The 22,197-nt window shown below is 47.5% G+C and overlaps 2 protein-coding genes across 8 annotated transcripts in view; one reads left to right on the top strand and one right to left on the bottom strand.

Moving 5' to 3' along the window:
* Window positions 1-13,680, top strand: part of STARD9 (StAR related lipid transfer domain containing 9) — a 170,110-nt gene extending 156,430 nt beyond the window's left edge. Inside the window, exons 27-33 of the mRNA XM_066343732.1 lie at window positions 10,187-10,304; window positions 10,447-10,565; window positions 10,792-10,856; window positions 10,991-11,193; window positions 11,405-11,484; window positions 11,715-11,873; window positions 12,364-13,680. Of these exons, the coding sequence (XP_066199829.1) occupies window positions 10,187-10,304; window positions 10,447-10,565; window positions 10,792-10,856; window positions 10,991-11,193; window positions 11,405-11,484; window positions 11,715-11,873; window positions 12,364-12,465 (846 nt within the window). The 3' untranslated portion in view covers window positions 12,466-13,680. The remainder of the gene's footprint in view (window positions 1-10,186; window positions 10,305-10,446; window positions 10,566-10,791; window positions 10,857-10,990; window positions 11,194-11,404; window positions 11,485-11,714; window positions 11,874-12,363) is intronic.
* A 2,634-nt stretch (window positions 13,681-16,314) lies between these two features.
* The window catches only part of CDAN1 (codanin 1), a 28,466-nt gene continuing 22,583 nt past the window's right edge, over window positions 16,315-22,197 (bottom strand). For 5 of the 7 annotated variants that reach the window (XM_066343757.1, XM_066343758.1, XM_066343760.1 and 2 more), the window contains 12 exons: window positions 22,097-22,151; window positions 21,740-21,873; window positions 21,557-21,660; window positions 21,139-21,297; window positions 20,711-20,774; window positions 20,462-20,540; window positions 20,131-20,279; window positions 18,611-18,718; window positions 18,424-18,487; window positions 18,122-18,303; window positions 17,750-17,857; window positions 16,315-17,080 (listed from right to left, as the gene is read on the bottom strand). In XM_066343757.1, the coding sequence (XP_066199854.1) occupies window positions 16,955-17,080; window positions 17,750-17,857; window positions 18,122-18,303; window positions 18,424-18,487; window positions 18,611-18,718; window positions 20,131-20,279; window positions 20,462-20,540; window positions 20,711-20,774; window positions 21,139-21,297; window positions 21,557-21,660; window positions 21,740-21,873; window positions 22,097-22,151 (1,332 nt within the window). In that variant the 3' untranslated portion in view covers window positions 16,315-16,954. Of the gene's footprint in view, window positions 17,081-17,508; window positions 17,622-17,749; window positions 17,858-18,121; window positions 18,304-18,423; window positions 18,488-18,610; window positions 18,719-20,130; window positions 20,280-20,461; window positions 20,541-20,710; window positions 20,775-21,138; window positions 21,298-21,556; window positions 21,661-21,739; window positions 21,874-22,096; window positions 22,152-22,197 lie in introns of those variants that run through there. The other 2 variants (XR_010746265.1, XR_010746266.1) reach the window with 2 other exon arrangements.

Below are 22,197 nucleotides of genomic sequence, written 5' to 3'. Positions count from 1 at the left end.
TGATGATGTCCAGTTTATTTTTGTTGTTGCTGTTACTTATGTTTTTGGTTTTATATCTAAGATACTGTTGACAAATCCAAAGATTATGTGCATTTTTTTTTTGTATTTTTCTGAAGTGAGATGCAGGGAGGCAGAGACACACATATGCCCAACAGGGATCTACCCAGCATGTCCACTAGGGGGCGGTGCTCCATTGCAACAGGAGCCATTCTAGTGCCTGAGATGGATGCCATGGAATCATCCTCAGCGCCCAGGCCAACTTTGCTCCAATGGAGCTTTGGCTGCAGGAGGGGAAGAGAGAGATAGAGAGAAAGGAGAGGGGGAGGGGTGGAGAAGCAGATGGGTGCTTCTCCTGTGTGCCCTGGCCAGGAATCGAACCCAGGACTTGCACACGCTGGGCCAATGCTCTACTGCTGAACCAACCAGCCAGGGTGCATATTTTCTTATAATAGTTGTTTTTTTAGTTTCTGTATTTAGGTTTTTTATTTATTTTGAATTAAGTTTTGTATATAGTTAGAGTTAGGAGTCACATTTTACTCTTTTACATGTGGCTATCCCATTATTCCAGGACAATTTTTTTTTTTTTTTTTTTTGGCAGCAGTGGGATACGAACCCTTTTTTTTTTTTTACAGGGACTGAGAGCGAGTCAGAGAGAGGGATAGATAGGGACAGACAGGAACGGAGAGAGATGAGAAACATCAATCATCAATTTTTTGTTGCGACATCTTAGTTGTTCATTGATTGCTTTCTCATATGTGCCTTGACTGTGGGCCTTCAGCAGACGGAGTAACCCCTTGCTCGAGCCAGCGACCCTGGGTCCAAGCTGGTGAGTTGGGGTTTTTTTTGTGTGTTTTTTTGCTCGAGCCAGATAAACCTGCGCTCAAGCTGGCGACCTAGGGGTCTTGAACCTGGGTCCTCCACATCCCAGTCTGACGCTCTATCCACTGTGCCACCGCCTGCTCAGGCAGGACAATTTTTTTTATTTATTTATTTTTTATTATTATTTATTTATTTATTTATTTTTTTTACGTTTTTTTTTTTTTTCTGAAGCTGGAAACAGGGAGAGACAGTCAGACAGACTCCCGCATGCACCCGACCGGGATCCACCCGGCACGCCCACCATGGGGCGACGCTCTGCCCACCAGGGGGCGATGCTCTGCCCAACCTGGGCGTCGCCATGTTGCGACCAGAGCCACTCTAGCGCCTGGGGCAGAGGCCACAGAGCCATCCCCAGCGCCCGGGCCATCTTTGCTCCAATGGAGCCTTGGCTGCGGGAGGGGAAGAGAGAGACAGAGAGGAAAGCGCGGTGGAGGGGTGGAGAAGCAAATGGGTGCTTCTCCTATGTGCCCTGGCCGGGAATCGAACCCAGGTCCTCCGCACGCTAGGCCGACGCTCTACCGCTGAGCCAACCGGCCAGGGCAGGACAATTTTTTTTAAACAAATATTCTTTTCCCCCATTGAGTTGTCTTGGCAGCCTTGTCTGACTGATGGTAGATGTGTGGGTTTATTTCTGGACCTTTAACTTGGTTTCATTGAACTATAGGTCCTTATGCCAATACCTTTTTTTTTTGAGAGAGAGAGAGAGAGAGATAGGAAGGGAAAGAGAGGTGAGAAGCACCAACTTGTAGTTGCTTTCACCTTAATTGTGCACTGATTGCTTCTCATATGTGCTTTGACTGGAGCTAAACCTGTGTCCCCTTGCTCAAGCCAGCAACCTTGAGTTTTTCATGTCAGTGATCTTTTGGGCCCAAGCTGGCAAGCTTTGGAATTGTTTGGACAGTTCCCCCACTCAAGTCAGCACCCATGCTGATGAGGCCATGTTTAGAGCCAGTGACCTCGGGGCTTTGAACCAGCAACCTGAGCATTCTGGGTCAGTGTTTTGTCCACTGCACCACCACCAGTCAGGCTATACCACACTATTTTAATTACTGTTTAGGTTTGTAGTAGATTTTAAAATCTGAAAGTGTGTGTCTTCCAACTTTGTTATTTTTCTTTTTAAAAAATTATTGATTGATTGATTTTAGAGAGAGAGGAGGGGGGGGGTTGTAAGGGAGAGAGAAAAAAACATCAATTTATTGTTCTACAGAGTTATGCATTTATTGGTTGATTCTTGTATGTGCCTTCACCGGGATCAAACCCACAACATTGGCATATGGGATGACACTCTAACCAGCTAAGCCACCAGGCCAGGGCCAACTTTGTTCTTTTCCAAGATTGTTTTGGCTATTCTGAGTCCCTTGAATTTCCATATGAATTTTTCTTTCTTTTCTTTTTCTTTTTGAGAAAGAAGTGAGGGGAGGCAGGAGAGACAGAAACATTGAGCTGCTCCTCTGTGTGCCCTGACTGGGGAACCAAACCAGCAATCTTGACACCTGGAACAACACTCCAACCAACCGAGATATCTGCCCAGGGTGATTTCTGTATGAATTTTAAGATCAGCTTGTCAATTTCTGCAAAGAAATCAGCTAGCATTGCACTGAATGTGTACTTCAATTTGGGGAATGTTGCCATCTTAATATTTTTATGATCTGTGAATATGATATGTAATTCCACTTATTCAAGTCTTTATTTTCAACAGTTTTACAGTTTTCAGAGTATAAATTTTGCATTTGTTTTGTTAAGTTTGTCCCTAAGTATTTTATTTCTTTTGATGTTATTATAAATAGATTTTTTTTCTTTTCCTCTTATTTTTTTTTTCAAGAGAGAGAGGGGGACAGATACGGGGACAGGTAGGGACAGACAGACAGGAAGTAAGAGAAATGAGACACATCAATTCTTCTTTTGAGGCACCTTAGTTGTTCATTGATTGCTTTCTCATATGTGCCTTGACCAGGGGGCTCCAGCTGAGCCACTGACCCCTTGCTCAAGCCAGTGACCTTGGGCTCAAGCCAGTGACCTTGCACTTCAAGCCAGTGACAATGGAGTCATGTCTCTGAGCCCATGCTCAAGAGAGCGACCCTGCGCAAAAGCTGGTGACCCCGCGCTCAAGCAGGCGACCTTGGATTTCGAACCTGGGTCCTCTGTGTCTCAGGCCAGTGTTCTATCTACTGCACCACTGCCTGGTCAGGCTGTTTTCTTAATTTCATTTTTGGTTTGCTCATTGCTGCTGTACAGAAATACAACTGATTTTTCTAAATTGATCTTCTGTACCCTTGCTGAACTCATTTATTATTTCTAATAGTTTATTAGTAGATTCCTTAGGACATTTCATATATAAGATCATACTATCTGCCTTTGTTGTTATTTTCTTGTCTAATTGCCTTGGCTAAACTCTCCAGTATAGTGTTAAATAGAAGTGGTAAGAGCAGACATCCTTGTATTGTAACTGTTCTTAAGAGAAAATCATCTAGCTTTTTACCATTAAATATGTTAGCTGTATGCTTTTCATAGATAATCTTTATCAGGTTGAGGAAATCTCCTTGTAGTCCTAACTTATTGAGTAAATCATGAAAAGGTGCTGGATTTAAATACTTTTTCTTCATCTATTGAGATGATAATATGGGATTTTAAAATATTATAATGATGCATTATATTGATTGATTTTTGTATATTGAACTAACCTTGTATTCCTGGGATAAGTCTTACTTGCTCATGGTATATAATCTCCTCCATGTATTGCTAGGTTCAGTTTACTAGTATTTTGTTGAGGATTTTTGTGTCTGTATACATACGGGATATGGTTTTGTAGTTTGTGATTTTTTTGTTTCTTTGTTTTTTACAGAGACAGAGAGAGAGTCAGAGAGAGGGATAGATATGGACAGACAGGAACGGAGAGAGATGAGAAGCATCAATCATTAGTTTTTTGTTGCAACATCTTAGTTGTTCATTGATTGCTTTCTCATATGTGCCTTGACCGTGGGGCTACAGCAGACCGAGTAACCCCTTGCTCAAGCCACTGACCTTGGGTCCAAGCTGGTGAGCTTTTGCTCAAACCAGATGAGCCCGCGGTCAAACTGGCGACCTTGGGGTCTCGAACCTGGGGTCCTCTGTATCCCAGTCTGATGCTCTATCCACTGCACCACTGCCTGGTCAGGCTGTGATTTTTTTAAAATCTTTTTTTTGTGTGTGTGGCAGAGATAGAGAGAGGGACAGATGGGGACAAACTAGAAGGGAGGGAGATGAGAAGCATCAATTCTTCGTTGCGGTTCCTTAGCTGTTTATTGATTGATTTCTCATATGTGCCTTAACTGCGGGCCTTCAGCAGACCGAGTGACCCCTTGCTGGAGCCAGCGACCTTGGGCTCAAGCTGGTGAGCCTTGCTCAAACCAGATGAGCCTGCGCTCAAGCTGGCGACCTCGGGGTCTCGAACCTGGGTCCTCTGCATCCCAGTCCGATGCTCTATCCACTGTGCCACTGCCTGGTCAGGCTTTTTTTATCTTAAAAAAAAAGAATTTATTGGCATGCAGGAGGAAGAGTCAGAGAAAAGGGGGCCTTGGAAACATGTTCAGCGGTTAGTCCAGGATAAGTTGCTGCTGCCCATTGCCCCTCCGGTTGCAAGTCTCATGGGGCTTCTTAGAGCTTAGGAAGGAAAATGTACCTGGGAGGGAAGAAGAGGAGGAGGAAGGCATGGGCATGTTCCTGAGAGAGTGCCTACTTGTGATGTTTTTGTCTATTTTTTGTATCAGGCTAATCTGGCCTCATAGAATTAGTTGGGAAGTGTTTCCTCCTTTTTTATTTTTTGAAAGGACTGCAGGATTGGTATTAATTATTTTTTAAGTGTTTGGTAGATTTCACTAATGAAATTAACCTATCTTGAAATTTTCTTTGGGAATTTTTTTTTTTTTTAACTTTTTTTTTTTTTTTTTTTAAAGAGAGGAGAGGGAGAGACAGAGAGAGAGAGAGAGAGAGAGAGAGAGAGAGACAGAGAGAGAGAAGGGGGGAGGAGTTGGAAGCATCAACTCCCATATGTGCCTTGACCAGGCAGCCCAGGGTTTTGAACCAGCGACCTCAGCATTTCCAGGTCGATGCTTTATCCACTGCGCCACCACAGGTCAGGCGGGAATTTTTTTTTTAAGTGAGAGGTGGGGAGGCAAAGACAGACTCCCACATACGCCTGGACCGGGATCCACCAGGCAAGCCTCTACCAGGTGATGCTCTGCTTAACTGGGCTGCAGCTCTGTTGCTTGGCAACCAAGCTATTTTAGCACCTGAGGCCGAGGCCATGGAGACATGCTCAGCACCCGGGACCTATTTTGCTCGAAGCATTTGAGCCATGACTGCAAGAGGGGAGAGAGAAATGGTGGGGAAGGGTGGAGAAGCAGGTGGTTGCTTATCCTGTGTGCCCTGACCAGGAATTGAACCCAAGACTTCCACACCCTTGGCCAATGCTCTACTGCTGAGCCACTTGGCTAGGGCTGGGAGTTTTTTTTTATTACTAATTCAGTATCACCGTTAATTGTCTATTCAGATTTTCTGTTTCTTCTTAGTCAATTTCAGTAACTGTGTCTTGCTAGGATTTGTCTACTTCATCCAAGTTTTCTAATTTGTTGGCATATAGTTGTTCATAGTAGTAATTTGTTTTTCTCTTTCATTGATGTAAATATTTAAAGTTAGTCTGACCAGGATAGAGCATTGGCCTGGGATGCTGAGGACCCAGGTTCAAAACCCCAAGGCTGCTGGTTTGAGCGTGGGCCCACCAGCTTGAATGCAGGATCACCAGCTTGAGCATGGGATCATAGACATCTACATTGTTTATGATGTTTGCATTCACAGTTTTAGTTCTTGTGCTAGACTAAATGGACTTGGCTCACTTCCAGTGAATTCTTTCTTCCATCCAGTAATTATTTCTCTTGTAATTTATTTTTGCCAAGAATTCTTTCTTCCATCCAGTAATTATTTCTCTTGTAATTTATTTTTTTCAGTGAGAGGAGGAGAGATAGTGAGGCAGACTCCCACATGTGCCCCTACCGGGATCCACCTGGCAACCCATCTGGGCCTAATGCTCAAGTGCTGAGCTATTTTTAGCACCTGGGGCTGATGCACTTCAACAGAGCTGTCTTCAGCTCCTGCGGCCATGCTCGAACCAATCAAGCCACTGGCTGCAAGAGGAGAAGAGGGAAAGAAGGGGGAGAGGGAGGGAGAGATAAGCAGATGGTTCCTTCTCCTGTATGCCCTGACTGGGGATTGACTGGTGGAAGTCCATAAGCCAGGCCGATGCTCTATCCGCTGAGCCACCAACCAGGGTCCCTCTTGTAATTTCTTTAAGATTTAAGAGCACTGTATTCTCTAGGCCCTCTAGTTCAAATCCAAAATATACCAATTTATACTGTCAAATAACTACATAATAGTGTCTATGTACTCATACTCCGCTTAACAGAATGTTATCAAGGAATTTTTTTCTTCAATTTTTGTTAATCTGATAGGCATAAATAATATTTCACTTTAGTTTTAATTTACATTTATCTTCTTGTATCAGAGCTCAAATGCCTTTTCAGATGTTTAAAAACCCTTTGGTTTTTTTGATCTGCCTGCCAGTGTACGGTGCCCATTTCTTTATTTAGTTGCTCTACTTTTGTTTTTGGGGGCCCATCCATTTTTTTCCCTAAGCATATGCATGAGAGAGAGAGAAGAGGTGGGGAAGAAGGGAGAGAGATTAGAAACATTAACTTGTAGTTGGGGCATTTTAGTTGTCAGTGATTGCTTCTTATATGTGCCTTGACTGGGGGGCTGCAGTTTAGCCAGGGACCCCTTGTTCAAGCTGGTGAGCTCGCACTCAAGCTGGCAATCTTGGGTTTCGAACCTGGGACCTCAGTGTCCCAGGACAACACTCTATTCGCTGCACCGCCACCAGTCAGACAGGAGGCTCTTTTTTACATTAAGAAAATTACCTTTTTTTGTCATTTGAGAGGCCAGGGTTTTTTTCTAGTTGTCTATTTTTAGTTTGTTTATTATTACATGAAAAAATTGAATTTTATGTTGTCTAGTTATATTTTTTAAAGATTTTACTTATTGATTTTATAGAAAGAGGAGAGGAGAGTGAGAAGTATAGTTGCTTCACTTTAGTAGTTCACTGCTTGCTTGTTGCTTGGTATTTGTTGTATGTGCCTTGACCAGGCAAGCCCAGGTTTTCAAACTGGCGACCTCAGTATTCCAGGTCGATGCTCTATCCACTGCGCCACGACAGGCCAGGATGTTGTCTAGTTTTGTTTGGTTTTAATTTTTATTTATTTATTTATTTATTTATATTTTTATTTTTTTTTGTATTTTTCTGAAGCTGGAAACGGGGAGAGACAGTCAGACAGACTCCCGCATGCGCCCGACGGGGATCCACCCGGCACGCCCACCAGGGGCGATGCTCTGCCCACCAGGGGGCGATGCTCTGCCCCTCCGGGGCGTTGCTCTGCCGCGACCAGAGCCACTCTAGCGCCTGGGGCAGAGGCCAAGGAGCCATCCCCAGCGCCCAGGCCATCTTTACTCCAATGGAGCCTTGGCTGCGGGAGGGGAAGAGAGAGACAGAGAGGAAGGAGGGGGAGGGGGTGGAGAAGCAAATGGGCGCTTCTCCTATGTGCCCTGGCCGGGAATCGAACCCGGGTGCCCCGCATGCCAGGCCGACGCTCTACCACTGAGCCAACCGGCCAGGGCCAATCCATCTTTTTCTTTCACGGTTTCTGGACTTTGTGCCTTGTTTAGGAAGGCATTTCCCCCACTAGGAGATTTTTATTTATTTATTTATATTTTTTTAGGTGAGAGGAAGGGAGATAGTGGGGCAGACATTTGCATGTGCCCTGACCAGGATCCACTCAGCAACCCTATTTTGGACCAGTGCTCAAATACTGAGCTATTTTTAGTGCCTGAGGCTGATGTGCTCCAAGGGGGCTATCCTTAGTGCCTGGGCCACACTCAAACCAATCAGGCTTCAGGAGGGGAAGAGGGAGAGAAGAGGGAGAGGGAGGCAGGGAGAAGCAGATAGGTCACTTCTTCTCATGTGTTCCCTGACTGGGAATCGAACCTGGGACATCCATACACTGGGCCAACACTCTTATCTACTGAGCAACTGGCCAGGGCCCCCATTATGAGATTTAAAAAAAATTATTTTCTTGTTGTAACATTAAATTCTCCCCCACTCCTTATATTTTTGAGCAACAAATCATAACTATTTTGGCATGATTTATGAAATGGGTCTCTGATGTAACCTTTTTTTCAGATGACGATTCCATTGACTCAGCAATATTTATTGATTCATTCACAGAGGTTTATTTTTGGAAGTCATTAATGTGGCACTAGGAGCAGGTAGGATCACCTAGGAGTATATTATACAGTGAGAAAAGAGGGCCTACACCTGAGTCTTGAAAAAAATCTCAAAATATCAACTTATATATGAGGAGGATGAGCCAACATAGGAAGCTGGGAAGGAGCATCAGATAGGAAGTCAGAAGCCTGGGGTCTTGGGAAATGAGTATCTCAAGTGAAAGGAAGAGGTTGGCTGAATGGAAGTGTGCTGAGAAGCTCAGTAAGTTGAGAACTGAGAGTTGTTTACCAGATCCAGCTATGTGGACCTCATGGTGACCTTGGCGATTGCTGCTTGATGGAATTGTGAGGCAAAGTCTTGATTTGAGTAGGTTTAGAAGGGAGAGAGAGGTGGGAGATGTCAAAGATGACAATCCTTTCAGGTTTATCTGTGAAGGGTGGTAGAGCAGAGAAAGGTTTTTAAAGGTGAGAGAGTATTTGCATACTTAAAAGCTAATGGGAAGCCTGACCAGGGGGTGGCTCAGTGGATAGAGTGTTGACCTGGGACCTTGAGGCCCCAGGTTCAAAATCCCGAGGTCACTGGCTTGAGCATGGCATCATAGACATGACCCAAAGTTCCTGGCTTGAGCAAGGGGTCACTGGCACTGTTGGAGGCTCTGCCCTCCCTCAGTCAAGGCACATATGTGAGAAGGCAATCAATGAACAACTAAAGTGCCACAACTACGAGTTGATGCTTCTCATCTCTCTCCCTTCCTGTCTGTCTCTTTCACTCTCCTCTCTTGCTTAAAAAAAAAAAAGGCTAATGGGAAGAATCTAGTGAAGAGGGAGAGGTGGAGGCAAGAAGTGAAGAAAGAGGTAGTGAAAGGCTCCTAAGGGGGAACGAGATCTTCCTCTGCCTCAAGTCGGAAAGGCTACTTGTATGTTGCAGCAGGAGGAAAGGAGGCGAGGGGATGACTGTCTGTTCACCTCTTCTTACCTTCAAAGTAGCACTAGGTTAGGAACTGATGATAGGTAATATGGTGGGTGCCTGTAGACCCAGCAGAGGTCAAGGGTATGTCATTGAGGAACTGGCTGAGGTTAAAGGTGAGATGACTATTGCAGATCCAGAGGATTATACTCATCTGGCCCCAATTAGGACCTGTGGCTTAACTGTTGTAGTGTATTTAGGGCTGGGGCCAAGGGTCAAGTCAAGCTTTTCCCAGCCTGGAGATCCCACCCCTAATCCTACCTTCCACTTGGGTTTTGTTTGCTGCCCACACCAATCCCAGTTGTCACTGTGGTTGCAAAGGGTTCCCCCACCCACTGACTCCTCAAACCTGGTCCTCTCAGGCCCCAGTTCATTCTGATCCCAGTGTAACTTTCCTCCTGTTTCAAAAGCAACTTTTGAACCTGTGGTTTAAAGATTGAGGAGAGATTATCCAGGGATTGGTTTCTATTGCTGTTGACCTCTCATGCATCCAACATCTTGTTATCCCAATGGGGAAGTTCTTCAGTTTTGTTTTTTTCTTTTTTTTTCTTAGCGTACGCACGTGCAAGAGAGAGACATACACAGACAGGGCCAGACAGACAGGAAGGGAGAAAGATGAGAAGCATCAGTTTGTAGTTGCAGCATCTTAGTTGTTCATTGATTGCTTTCTCATATGTGCCTTGACCAGGGGGCTCCAGCCAAGACAGTGACCCCTTGTTCAAGCCAGCAACCTTGGGCTCAAGACAGTGACCATGAGGTCATGTTTATGATCTCATGCTCAAGTTGGTGACCCTGCACTCAAGCTCATGAGCCCATGCTCAAGCCAGTGACCTCAGGGTTTCGAACCTGGGACCTCAGCATCCCAGGCTGACACTCTTATCTACTGTGCCACTGCCAGGACAGGCAAGATCTAAAGTCTTTATGTTGGAAACTGTTGGTGTATTTTAGAGGCAGAGTAGATAGTTCTATACTGGCTTTTGGCAGTCTGCCTCTCTTTCTCTGCTCTTGTCTTGAGCATTTTCTTTTCTGCAGGGGGACACAAACTTGCCTGATCCTGGAGACTCTTGGATAGCGGATGTGCGGGGCTGTTCTACCATGAGGAACAGTTACCCGAATCTGGCTGGGTCTTCCTGGAAAAGTGTAGCCTACAGTGAGTGGGGGCATAGTCACCTGGCTGGTTTGGGGATTTGGGGGCAGATAGATCTGAGGGAGTTACTGTCCCTCAGAAGCTGTAGCTTTCTCAAGGCCCTGATGCTCAATGCTGTCTCACAGCCTCCACCTCTTCGTTGTAGGTCATAGAGCCTCTCTGGGCAGTTGCTGTTCTTTGTCCAGCATGTCCAGCTTGAGGACCTGCTTCTCCTCCTCCTACCAGGATTTGGCCAAACACATTGTGGACATCTGTATGGCTGATGTGAGGAACTGCTCCACTTGTCCCCGTGGTCCCTTTAATGGACTTGGGAGGGGGGGGGCAACGGAGGCAAGGAGCAGGGCAGAGGGCCAGCAAAGCTGATGTGGCTTCTTCAGTGGCTTTCTATATTGACAAAAGGGGACTTCAGTAAATGCTGGCACAGGTGACCAACCCTTGGGTCTGGTTTATACCACACCCACTGATTTGGGTGTGTTCCCTGCGTCCCTAGGTAATGGCTGCTTGCTCAGATGATCTGCACAATCTCTTCAGTCGCCATGCAGCAGCTGGCTGGAAGTAAGTTCCTTTGCAGTGCCTTGTCCTAACCCTGTGTCCTGCTTGCCTCTCTCCTTTCCCATCTCTACTATGTGCTCCTCCTTTGTGACCTTGGAAACCATTTTCACCCCCCTGCCCTGTACTCGGTGCCCCAGCTATCAGGGTGAGGAGCAGGAGGTGCAGCTCTACTACAAGGTGTTCTCTTCTACTCGGCATGGCTTCCTGGGGGCCGGTGTGGTGTCCCAGCCTCTGTCTCATGTGTGGGCAGCTGTGAGTGATCCCACCCTGTGGCCTCTGTACCACAAGCCCATCCAGACAGCAAGGCTGCATCAGCGGGTGACCAAAAGCATCAACCTGGGTAAGCCCAGGGAGGCTTCTGTGGGCCCTGCCTGGGGGACAGGTAGCAGGTTGGAGGCTGGATACTCAGATTACCTCCAGATTGCTCAGGCTGGGTCCAGCTGAGTGTTGAGTTGTGGCATGATGGGGTGTTGGGGTTCCCTGGGCCAGGAAGGATTTAGCACTGGGTCTGTCTACACAGCTGCTGACTCTCCCCATCTCTGACCCTCCAGTGTACTTGGTGTGCAATCCTACCCTGTGTGCTCTGAAGCAGCCACGGGATTTCTGTTGTGTCTGCGTGGAAGCCAAAGAGGTGCCTGCCTTGCTGGTGGTAAAGATATTGTGGGAAGAACTTGGATTGGAGTGTTCTGAGAAGCAATCTTGTGGGCCTTGGGTCCTCTGGGGGAAGAAAGGCAATTTGGGTGGGGGTGGGGGTGATTGAAGCCTGGCCCAGTGCTGCCTTCCACGATACTGACTGCACCGGAGCCTGTGCCCATTTAATCCACATCATATAGGCAGACTCACATTGCTCTCTCTCTCCAGGGGCACCTTTCTATCATGGCAGCTCAGTCCGTATATGACACATGCATGCCAAGACCCAGCAGAGAGATGGTCCGAGGGGAAATCCTGCCCAGTGCCTGGATCCTGCAGCCCCTCACCGTGGAAGGAAAGGAGATCACCAGAGTTATCTACTTGGCCCAGGTGATGCACCCCATGAGGCCAGCCTCACAGCGTGCTTTGAGTTGAATTCACAGCCACGTGGGAGTTTTGTTTGGACACTCAATATTCAGTGTCCAGTTACAGTAAGGAGCATTAGTGGAGAATCAAAGAGGAAAAATGAGAGTAGGTCAACCTTCTCTGAAGCTTTTACCAGAGGCCCAGCAGCCTACCTCCTCTGGCTGTTCCAGGGTCCTCAGGAGATAGAGTCACTGTGAGGCAAAGGAGCAGCCTCAGCAGAGCTGAGAGCATGACTCATTCATTTGACTGCTCCTAGTTCCCTGACTTGACCTTTGTCATCTAGGCCCATGCCTAGATCTCAACAGCAGAGCCCAGGGCCTGTGAATTCCAGGACCACGGTCAGTCTGGGTTTCATCATGACAGCCGTTGGGGGCTACTTTGTGGCTGACGAGTGCCCCAGCACACACTCAGGTTTGTTTGCACCTTTGACTCTTTCCTTTCTGCTTTATTTCAGATAGAACTTGGTGCTCCAGGTTTCCCCCCTCATCTCTTAAGCTCTGTCATCAAACAGCAGCCACTGGTTATTGCCAGACTGGCTTCGTTCCTTGGTAGTTAGCATCTCACTGTCAAGATGGCGCTGCTGAGATTCAGGCCCAGGACGCTCCAGGGAAACTGGGGCAGCTCAGTACTCTCTGTACCCTGATGCAAGAAGAGCCAAGGCTACCTGCTGTGCCAGCTGGGCAGACAGCACTCAGTCCCAAGTGGCCAGTGACGCCCAGTCAGTACTTGGTCACAGCTGGCAACTCTGCAGATCATGGGGGCCTGAGCTCCGGGCCCTGGCTGTCCAGGGCAAAGGACGCTCCACTCACCTTCTTGGAATTTTCACCTTTCTTTCCTGTCTCTGGGACCCCATGGCAGACAAGCTGCTCAAGGATAAGGATTGGACACAGACAACAGCAGCTGCGAGACTGCAGTGCTCTGGCTCAGTGCTTCCTTAGCGCGGCCCAGCCCTTGGGCTGGTAGGGAAACAGCTATGGCTAAGACTGCTCAGAAAATCTGCCTCCAGCATTCAGGTCCACTGTGGGATGGAGTGCTACCCAATGGAAAACTGGTTTAAAAAAGTTGCACAAATCAGAACAATTTTTCAGAATCATTTCTCGATTTTTTTTTTTTTTTTTTTTTTTTTACCAGACTCCCTATTATTAATTTTTACTCCCCTCCTTCTTCCTTTTCCTCACAGGAGAGGACATTTGGGTCTTTTCCTCAGTCAGGGGTATTGACCAATGCTTTGTCATGGAGCTGTCACTCCAGAGCTAAGTAGATGAGAAGACCACTGTAGAAAGTGGCTGGACAGATTTGGGATCAAGTTGGGGCCTGTCTCTTTAAAGGAGGATGGGGTGGTTAGGAGGTGGGTAGTCAGATGATGGCTGCTGACAAGGCAAGAGGAATTTCAAAAAGATGAAAAACTGTCTTTTGAAGATGAGAGAGAACATAGTGGGAGTCCTAGAGGAGGTAAGTGATTAGTTACCACGTTCAGAGCACTGGTTCTAGTCTTCAGTGGTGTCGTTAGCATTGACGCTGCTGCTGCAGCCCTACCTATTCTAGGATGGTTGGAGAATGGGTTTTCTTCTGCCTCAGCCTGGCTAAACTGAGCTTTTGAATATTCTGTATGGTTACCTGGAAGTGGTAGGAGTGAGAGAGACTCACTCCCAGCTTTAGTTCTGAGGCCCAGACACAGTGGAAGAAGGTGACCATATGGAGATCAAGAAGATGCGGTAAAAAGGTTAATTTCTATGGCGTACAATGGAGATACGTTTTTTTAAAGGTGTTTGCAGGATTTTTTCTCTTACCTCAAATTAAGTTATTTATATAATATTAAATGGTTTTTCTCTTTTTTTTCTCCCTCCCCCCTTTTGTTCCAAGTGAGAGGGGAGATAGATTTGCCCATGTGCCCCAACTGGGATCCAACATGGAAACCCTGTCTAGGACCAATGCTCTGCCCATCTGGGGCCATGCTTGCAACTGAGTTATTTTTAGTGCCTAAGGTGGAGACTCCACAGAACCATCCTCAGTACTCAGGGTGATGTGCTCAAACCAGTCGAGCCATGGCTGCGGAAGGGGAAGAGAAAAAAATGGGGGGGGGGGTAGAGAAACAGTTGCTTCTCCTGTGTGCCCTGACTGGAATCGAACCTGGGACATCCACACACGGGGCTAAAGCTCTACCACTGAGCCAACCAGCCAGGGCTATATTGAATGTTTTTTCAATTACCTTTAAACTTTTTATTTTGGGGGTATTTTTGGTGACAATGTATTTAACACCCTATTTATATACTCCCATCTTTTCATATAAATCTCTTACCAAGACTGCTAATTGAATGATCAGAACACTTGCAAATTAAAAGTCTGATATGTACTTGTATTAGTGAAGATATCCTGGGATAGCCTAAGTGTGTCATTTGAACTCAGAATTTAGCCTAGAGATAATGATGGCAGTAACTACTCATGGCCCAGTTCCAAGTTATACCATTTATACGGATGTACTGAGTGCCTGTTCCATGAGTTTGGCACTGCTTTAAGGAGAGTAAATAGCAACCAGATCAGTTGCCCAATTATGGCCATCTGTAGTCTAAATATGTACCAACAATGAGGGAAGATTCCAGAGCAGTCATTCCCACGCTTAACAGTGACCACAATTCCTTGGAAAGTAGCTCTTTAACAAGTGTGTACTTCTGGGGCTTCTGAGGCAGAGCTAGCAGTGGGAATCTGAGCATATGGGTAGCTCAGAGGTAACCTTTATTCCCTTACTGGAGAAGCCACATACCAGGCCTGTGCTGTGAGTCTCAGCAACCTAAAGAGTATTAACTGAGGCTGATATAGCAAAATGCAAAAGTGTTAGATAATCCACAGACCGAAATGATCATGATAAAGTCAGATTTTGGTTTAGGTGATTTACAAACTGCATTGTGCATCAGAATCACCAGAAGGATTTGCTACACCCCAGGCTGCCCCCTCCCAGAGTTTCTGACTCAGTGGGCTTGGAGAGGGGCCTACATATTTGTATTTCTAGAAAGTCCCAGGTGAGCCTGAGACTGCTGGTCTGGGGACCACATTTTGAAAAACACTATTTTTAACAATTAATGGAGAACAGATGTATAGAAAACGTAATTAGTTCACCAACTCATTAGCTGCCTCTGTAATTCCTGCTATTTTACTATCTGGAATAGGCCTTTAAAGCTCACACTGGCCAGGATTAAGTTTCCTAAATTGGGCCTCTGCTAAGTGTAACTGAGTGGCCTTTAACCCACCATACTTGGGCCTTCAGGCTTCCACCTCACTCAGAGCTGTGTGTCTGAAGTAACTGCTTCTTACCTTGGGGCTCAACTTCCTGAGGTAGTGCTTTTGTTCATCCACCTCTAATGGGTACAGAAAATTGGTTCCCAGGCATTCAGAACTTCCTGAATTTCTGTATAAAGGCCTTTGAAAATGAAGAGATTAAGAAAGAAAGTTCAGATGTAGAAACTTGTGAAAGGAGTGAATGTGGAATGAGCTGAGGGGGAGGGAAAGGCATAGGCCCTGCCTGATAGGGCAGAAACATAATCACAAAGGGGTAATTAAGAAACCCCCCCCAAGGAACTTTGAGTAAAGGCTCCCCACCAGCTTTACTAAGGACACACAACAGACCCCTCCAGCCCAGACTCTTACCCTCCCTTGGGTCAGAGATCTCTTGGAACTTTTGCCCCAAAGATAGACAAGATTTTATAAACCATTTCAGTAAGGTTCACTGAGTACCTTCTCCCTCCCCAGTAGCCTGAATCTCGGCACACACTGCCAAAGCAGAAAAACCACATATTTTACAGGACCTTAATGCATAGTATTATCAAGGTAGTGCTTGCTTAGTCAAAACCCAGTGGATCATTTAGATACCTAGAATGCTTTTGTTGAGCCAAATCCCCCCCCCCCCCCCCCCCCGCACGCATCCCTCAGCCCTACCAAAACAAACTAGAAAAGCTGCCCTACCATCTAGTTTAGTAGTTAGTATCTGGTGAGAACCTTATCCTAACCAGGCGTCCCCAACCTACGGGCCGCAATGCGGCCCCCTGAGGCCATTTATCCAGCCCCCACTGCACTTCTGGAAGGGGTACCTCTTTCATTGGTGGTCAGTGAGAGGACCACTGTATTTGGCAGCCCTCCAGTGGTCTGAGGGACAGTGAACTGGCCCCCTGTGTAAAAAGTTTGGAGACCTAAACCATTCAGGGGTGTTCCACAGAAGCCAATACTGTTGGTGATAAATTAACAGACTCTGGAGCCTACGGGCCTTCCTATGTTGAAACATTGGGCACTGCTAGGTGGTCTCGCAGCTAGTACAGTTCTACCCTGGCAACACCCATCTCCAAGCCCAACCCCAGACTTTGCAGCTTTCTACAGGGAAGAATCAAGTGAAAATAACGAGACATAAGGCCCTCAGTAAAGAAGAGTTTATTTTAAAAAGCTCTTGAGTATTCTGCACCATGCTTGGCCCCTGGTTGGAGCTAGGGTCAAGAGTTACCTGCACAGGGCTGGCGGCAGGGAGGTGCAGGGGTAGAGCCAGGTTTCTGTTGGGAGTGCCCACCTCATCTGTTGTGCATTTTTAAGGAGATGATAGTCCAGCTCCTGGTGATAAGAAAATGTAGACTCCCAAGATTCACGTTTTAACTTTCCTCACAAGTTAAGCAGAAAGTCATTTGCCTCTGTCATGATTAAGAGATGCTGGGATAGCAGCAAGTGGGGCTCAAACCCACACATATCATTTCATTTAGTATCCAAGTGATAAGTGCCAACTCTTCTGCTAAAGGACCGGACTCTAGGCTTTTCCACTATAATCCTGAATCAGGTGAACCCTTCTCCTTCTAGGACTCAGGGTAGTGAGCCTGCAGTTGGTGAGAGGCCAGGCAGCCACATACTTCCTTCACATAAGAGCAGGCAGATTCAGCTACTCCTGCATCAGCAAAGGTCAGCAGTGGGCACTTGAGGTGGCACTGGGCTCCAGGGCCGCCTCCTGAGGCACAGTCAGGCGAGGTTCGCGGGTTCTGGTGAGACTTCACAGCAGGACCACTGTCTATCTGGCCCTAGCTCTGGGCCAACACAGTCCCCCGGTTTGGCTGTACCAGCTCACAAGCTCTTAGCTGGGGTTCTGGCATCTGGGGCTCAGCTAGAAACAGGTTGAACAGTGTTGCTAATTCTTCAGAGAAGTCCTGCAGTGAGCAGAAAGATGACAGAAAAAGCAGATACATATTCTGGATTGTTCATCCTTTTTACTAAAAATCGCAAATATCAAGCCCTAGCTAACGAGTAGACAACTTGCCATCTTATATTTTCTAACTGCTTTCCACACTGAAATAGACCTGAAACCTTGTCCCATTAAGTACTCTGGGATGCTCAAATTCTGGCGGTGGGACTAAACTCTTTAACAGGAGGCTCAGAACCATTTACTGAGTACTTAATATGCACAATATTAGTTCATAAAGTCTAGAGAGAAGGTATAAAATGATTCCCATTTTATGGTTAAACTAAGATTAATTCTTTGCCCTAAATCACAACATTAAGTACTACAAGAGATTAAAATTCAGATTATCAATTGAAAACCCCCCACTCACTATGCCATGCTGCTTTCCAACTATACCTGCCTTCCATCTTCCCTTCCTCCACTGACACGGTCCTTCATACAGTAGCTGCTCAAATGTGAAGAAAGGCCACCAGAACAGCTACTCCATTTTAGGGTGGTCCTGAAGATACCTGACAAAATCCACTGAGCTTTGGAAAGATGCTAAGAATGCCAGGCAACATCACTTGCCCCCTTTCAGGTAAAAGGGACATACAATACCTGTTCTCTTTCCAGGTAAGAGGAGATGAGGATACCTTACCTCGGGCCATTGGGCCTCACGGAGGCTGTCCAGGCAGGCCTCTATCTCTTTCCGTCCCATCAGACCTTTCTCTACCAGTTGCTGGAGCAAGAAGAGTAGCAGGTCCCACTGTAACACACATGCAGGAGGTCAGGGTGGCTAGGGGGACTGCAGTCACCCTGACTGATAAAAAGGACAGAGCTGCTGAGGCAGAAGACCTGAGGTTAACCACAACAGGAGTCCATTTCAGCACAAAACAGAAAGTACAGCTGCCAGAAAAGGGAACAAAAGAAACAAGCTCATAATGTTTGGGGTGAGGGTGGTGGGTATGAGAACATGACCCCAGAGACCTAAGAAGCCTGTCTGCTCCCTCTATCCACCTCTGTGACTTACCTCTCTAATCCGAGTGTCTGCCAGAAGCCCCACATTCCTTGGGCTCAGCAGCAGCTTCAGCGGAACAGGCACCTGAAAGTCGTCCTTCCACAGAGAAAGCAACATATGCAGGAGCCTTCGAGCCTGTCCTCTCTCCAGCCGGTGCTGTGCTGGGGGCCCTAGGACAGGAATTTGGTCTGCAACTAGGAAAAGAGAGGAAAACCAAGCTTTAAGAAATAGAGGCAGGATCAGGAAGAGCAGAAGTTAGTTTTGTGTTCCAATCTTGCTTGTACCCAATCCTGAAGATGTGATAAAAGACATACCAAGAAGGGATGCTAACTCCACAGAACACTTTGCCAGATGCTGCTCGGCAGGTGGGCACAGGAACTGGGAAAAAAGCAAGGAGACCCTGGGCATTAGCACCATCTATAGAGTAGCACCTCTGAGCCAATGTGGTTCTGGTTATTAGGAACAGACAAGGACACACAAGCGCATAATACCACGTCTTACCTGGCGGCACTGCAGTATCTGACCCATGTGACCTAGGAGCTGCTCAAGATGCTCTGGGGACACTCCCTCCTCAGGGTCCCGGGGCCCTGCGGCCACAGAAAGCACATCCTAGAGAGAGGAGGGGCAGGAGCAGAGTGAAGCCACAGAGAATGTGGCTTGGGGTGGGGATCAGCCAGTGGAGAGAGGCAGAAGGAAAAGGCAGCCAGGGTGCTTGGGGTTGAAGTGTTCAGGTCAAGGTGTCCTTAGACTGAGGGCTGGGTTAGGACAGCACAGCTGGGAGAAGCAACAAATGGACAACAGAGGGAACAGATGGAGCAGGTAAGCTGAGGACAGCATACTGCCAGAGAGTTTAAGAGATGTCATTTGTCTTGGGACAAAGCCATACCTGGCCAATTCCCAGAAAGTATTTTATTCTGAAAGAGTTTAGGGGAATCATTCTACTGCATATACATAATATTGTCTATCCATCTCAGGAGAATCAAGATTTCAGTACATAAATTCTCTGTATATTGAAAACCAGTAGCTAATGGCCACTTAGCCTTTCCTTCTCTCTCCTAGTCTTCAATTTTATAGTCATTCCTTCTTAGTCCAAAGTCCACATCTTTACTCCTACACTACTGTCCTAGACCAGGGCAAACCAGTAAATAGTTAAGGTTTTGTAGTCTGTGCCCCAGCTACTCAGCTCTATGCCATAGAAACAAGCAGCAAGCTGGAATCTGGCCAGTTGGCTTTTTGCAGACCTTGGCTCTGGATAGTCTCCGATTTTTTTAAATCAAGTTAAAAGCACTGATAGATTATTCTTACTGCCTGTAACTAAACAAACATCACCTCCCACAAAGAACATTTCTGAAATTACATCCCAATACCAGGTGACTGTCCCTTCAAGACTCCCACTACACTGGATAGTCACCACCCATGCCCATCACCATCTGTGGAATATGTTAATGTAGTTAAAAATCTTACCTACCCTTTGCCCTTTCAGGTGATTCAAGTACCAAAAGTCAAAAAGGCCTGACCAGGCAGTGGCGCAGTGGATAGAGAATTGGACTGGGACGCAGAGGACCCAGGCTCAAAACCCTGAGGTTGCCGGCTTGAGCGTGGGCTCACCAGCTTGAGTGAGGGGTTGCTGGCTTGAGCATGGGATCATAGACATGACCCCACGGTCGCTGGCGTGAGCAAGGGGTCACACTCTGCTGTAGCCCCCCAGTCAAGCCACATATGAGAAAGCAACCACTGAATAATTAAGGTGCCACATGAAGACTTGATGCTTCTCAACTCCCTCCCTTCCTGTCTGTTCCTATCTGTCCCTCTCCTCTGACCCTGTCAAAAAAAAAAAAGTGGTTAGGAAGGCCATTTAATTCAACCCTGTCCTACCTCATCCCATTCAGTGTCAAACAAAATGGAACGAGCTGGACAACACAGAAAGCTGTGACAAATGCTGGCACTGATGTGAGAGACAGAAGGCCAGGAAAAGAGCAGGGATTGGGGAGAGGAGCCAAAGGGAGTAGGGAGCCGTGTACTTTGATCTCGGAGATGAGGTGGGAGGGGAGGGGAGCATGGTGCTCACAGGCACGGGAGCAGCCCCTCCGCTCCCCCCGGGCAGCTGGGTCAGGACCCTGAGCTCGAAGCACGCGACTCACTGCCGCTTTCACCTCTCTCCTGATCAGCGCTGTGGGTCAGAGGAAGACAAAGAAGGGGTCACAGAGCAGCCCTGCATGGGCCCACCATGACTATCCATGCTCTTCACTATTTCCAGCTGCCTGAGTCCTGTCTCCCCGCAGATGGCCTCCAACTTCCTGCTAGTCCACTTCTGAAACACTTGGTCAGCTATTCCCCTTGTCTGGACCTTACCTGTGATGTTGGCTGACAACCAAGCACAGGCTTTCTCTGTTGCAAGCCCCACAGCAATGTTCTCTGCGCTGCTTAGAACCTGTGATACAGAAGGACTAGAGTCAGGAGCTAGGGGAGGGCAGGGATGACAGATGCCCAAGTCCATGACATCCGACCCATCACCAGCAGCCTCACATGCATGTTCACAAGCACACACCTCTCCCACACCAACCGCCCAGCCCGCTAGCTCCAGGCCTCCTTCCTACGTACGGCTGCCGGGGTCTCCTCAGGGAGCAATGCCCGCACAGCGCCAGGGCTCTTCTTTTGGCAGAACCTACAAAGAGACAAAGAAGGTCAGTGATGTCTAGTTATTTCAGCCTGACTCAGAAGGACATGTCCTGAGTGCACCCATCATGTGCGCAGGGATGGCTTTGCCCTGGGGGAGCACTATCAGGCCTCTGGCTCCACCCACATGCTGAGAGGAACCAGGAACTCGAACTACCTGCTCTTCTAATACAACTTGGACTTTGGGTTCCCAAAACTCTAACGCCAAAGATAGCTTAAAGAGGGGCAAAAGAAAATAAAAATGAAAAAAAGGGGGGGGGGGTAGGGAAAGGATATGGACTAAAGGATATGAGTGTAAGGATATGAGTGTGAAAGCTAAGAGGCGAGGGTCCAAATAGACTGGCATCTCTTACTCCCGCCCCTGGGTCAATGCCTGGGCCCCGTGGGGGCACAGCTGGGAACACAAGATCTCCAACAGCTGGGCCGGATCTCCCCCTTCCTGTCCCTGCGTCACCAGCTGCTCCTGAAGTAGTGACTCTGCCTGGTGCACCAGATCTGCCACCAGTGTGGCCCTGTAGCAGGGACAGCAATGTTTGGAGGTAGTTGGAAGGGTTGAATCAGAAAGGGGCTGCAAATTCAAGGAAATTTGGTCAGAACTAACTTCAAAGAAAGCAGTTTCAGCCACCCCACCCTCAGCCCTTCCTCCCCAACCCCCCTCAACTGACTTCAGTTTGGCAACAAGATATTAAGAGTTAAAAGGGAAAAAATGGTAAAGGAATGAGCCTGGGACCCTCAACACCTCTATTCTCAAACCCCTCGACCCACACTCACTTGATATGTTTGACACAGTTAGAGCCGATTCTCTCGGCCACAAACTCCACAGTCCTGCGCAGGGATGGTGGCTGGTTGTGGAAAAAGGCTTGGGCCAGCTGTGCCTATGAGGGAGAAGGAGCAGTGCAGTGAAGGGTTTCCTTTTCCCCACTGGGTGGCCCCCGCCATCACCCTGCCCCTCACCTGCAGCCCCTGGGTGGTCCGGGGAGGCTGGGCTCCCAGGACAGTGGTGGTGGTAGGGGTGATTTTCCTCACGAAGCCCCCACTCCGCCCACTGCTGCCTGATACCCATGAAGCGAGCAGTTTGCGGAGCTCTCCTGCATCAGGGAAGACGAAGTGCTTAGTTTCAGAACCCCCACCCCCACCACAAGCATGGTGGACTTTAAGCATTTGGGAATAATGAGGCTGAGGCACATGGAGAGTACCTAACAACATAACACACATTAGGGTGTTAGGTCCACGGGATGCCTTTTGGGTACTCATGAATGGACAGGCCAAGAACTAAGGACCCTTGGGTAGGGCAGGACCAAGTCTCCTCACCAATATAGGGGCAGCAAGTGTAGAGCAGGTGCTGGTCCACCACAGGCATGTCATCCTGGGGGAGAGAACAGGCCAGAATTGGGGAGGCAGCAGGCTTCCCT

Source organism: Saccopteryx leptura, chromosome 6, assembly GCF_036850995.1.
Source record: "Saccopteryx leptura isolate mSacLep1 chromosome 6, mSacLep1_pri_phased_curated, whole genome shotgun sequence".
In the NCBI taxonomy this organism is placed as follows: Eukaryota; Metazoa; Chordata; class Mammalia; order Chiroptera; family Emballonuridae; genus Saccopteryx; species Saccopteryx leptura.
Note: the sequence above shows the minus strand (reverse complement) of the source record. Positions and strands in the feature narration are given on the sequence as shown.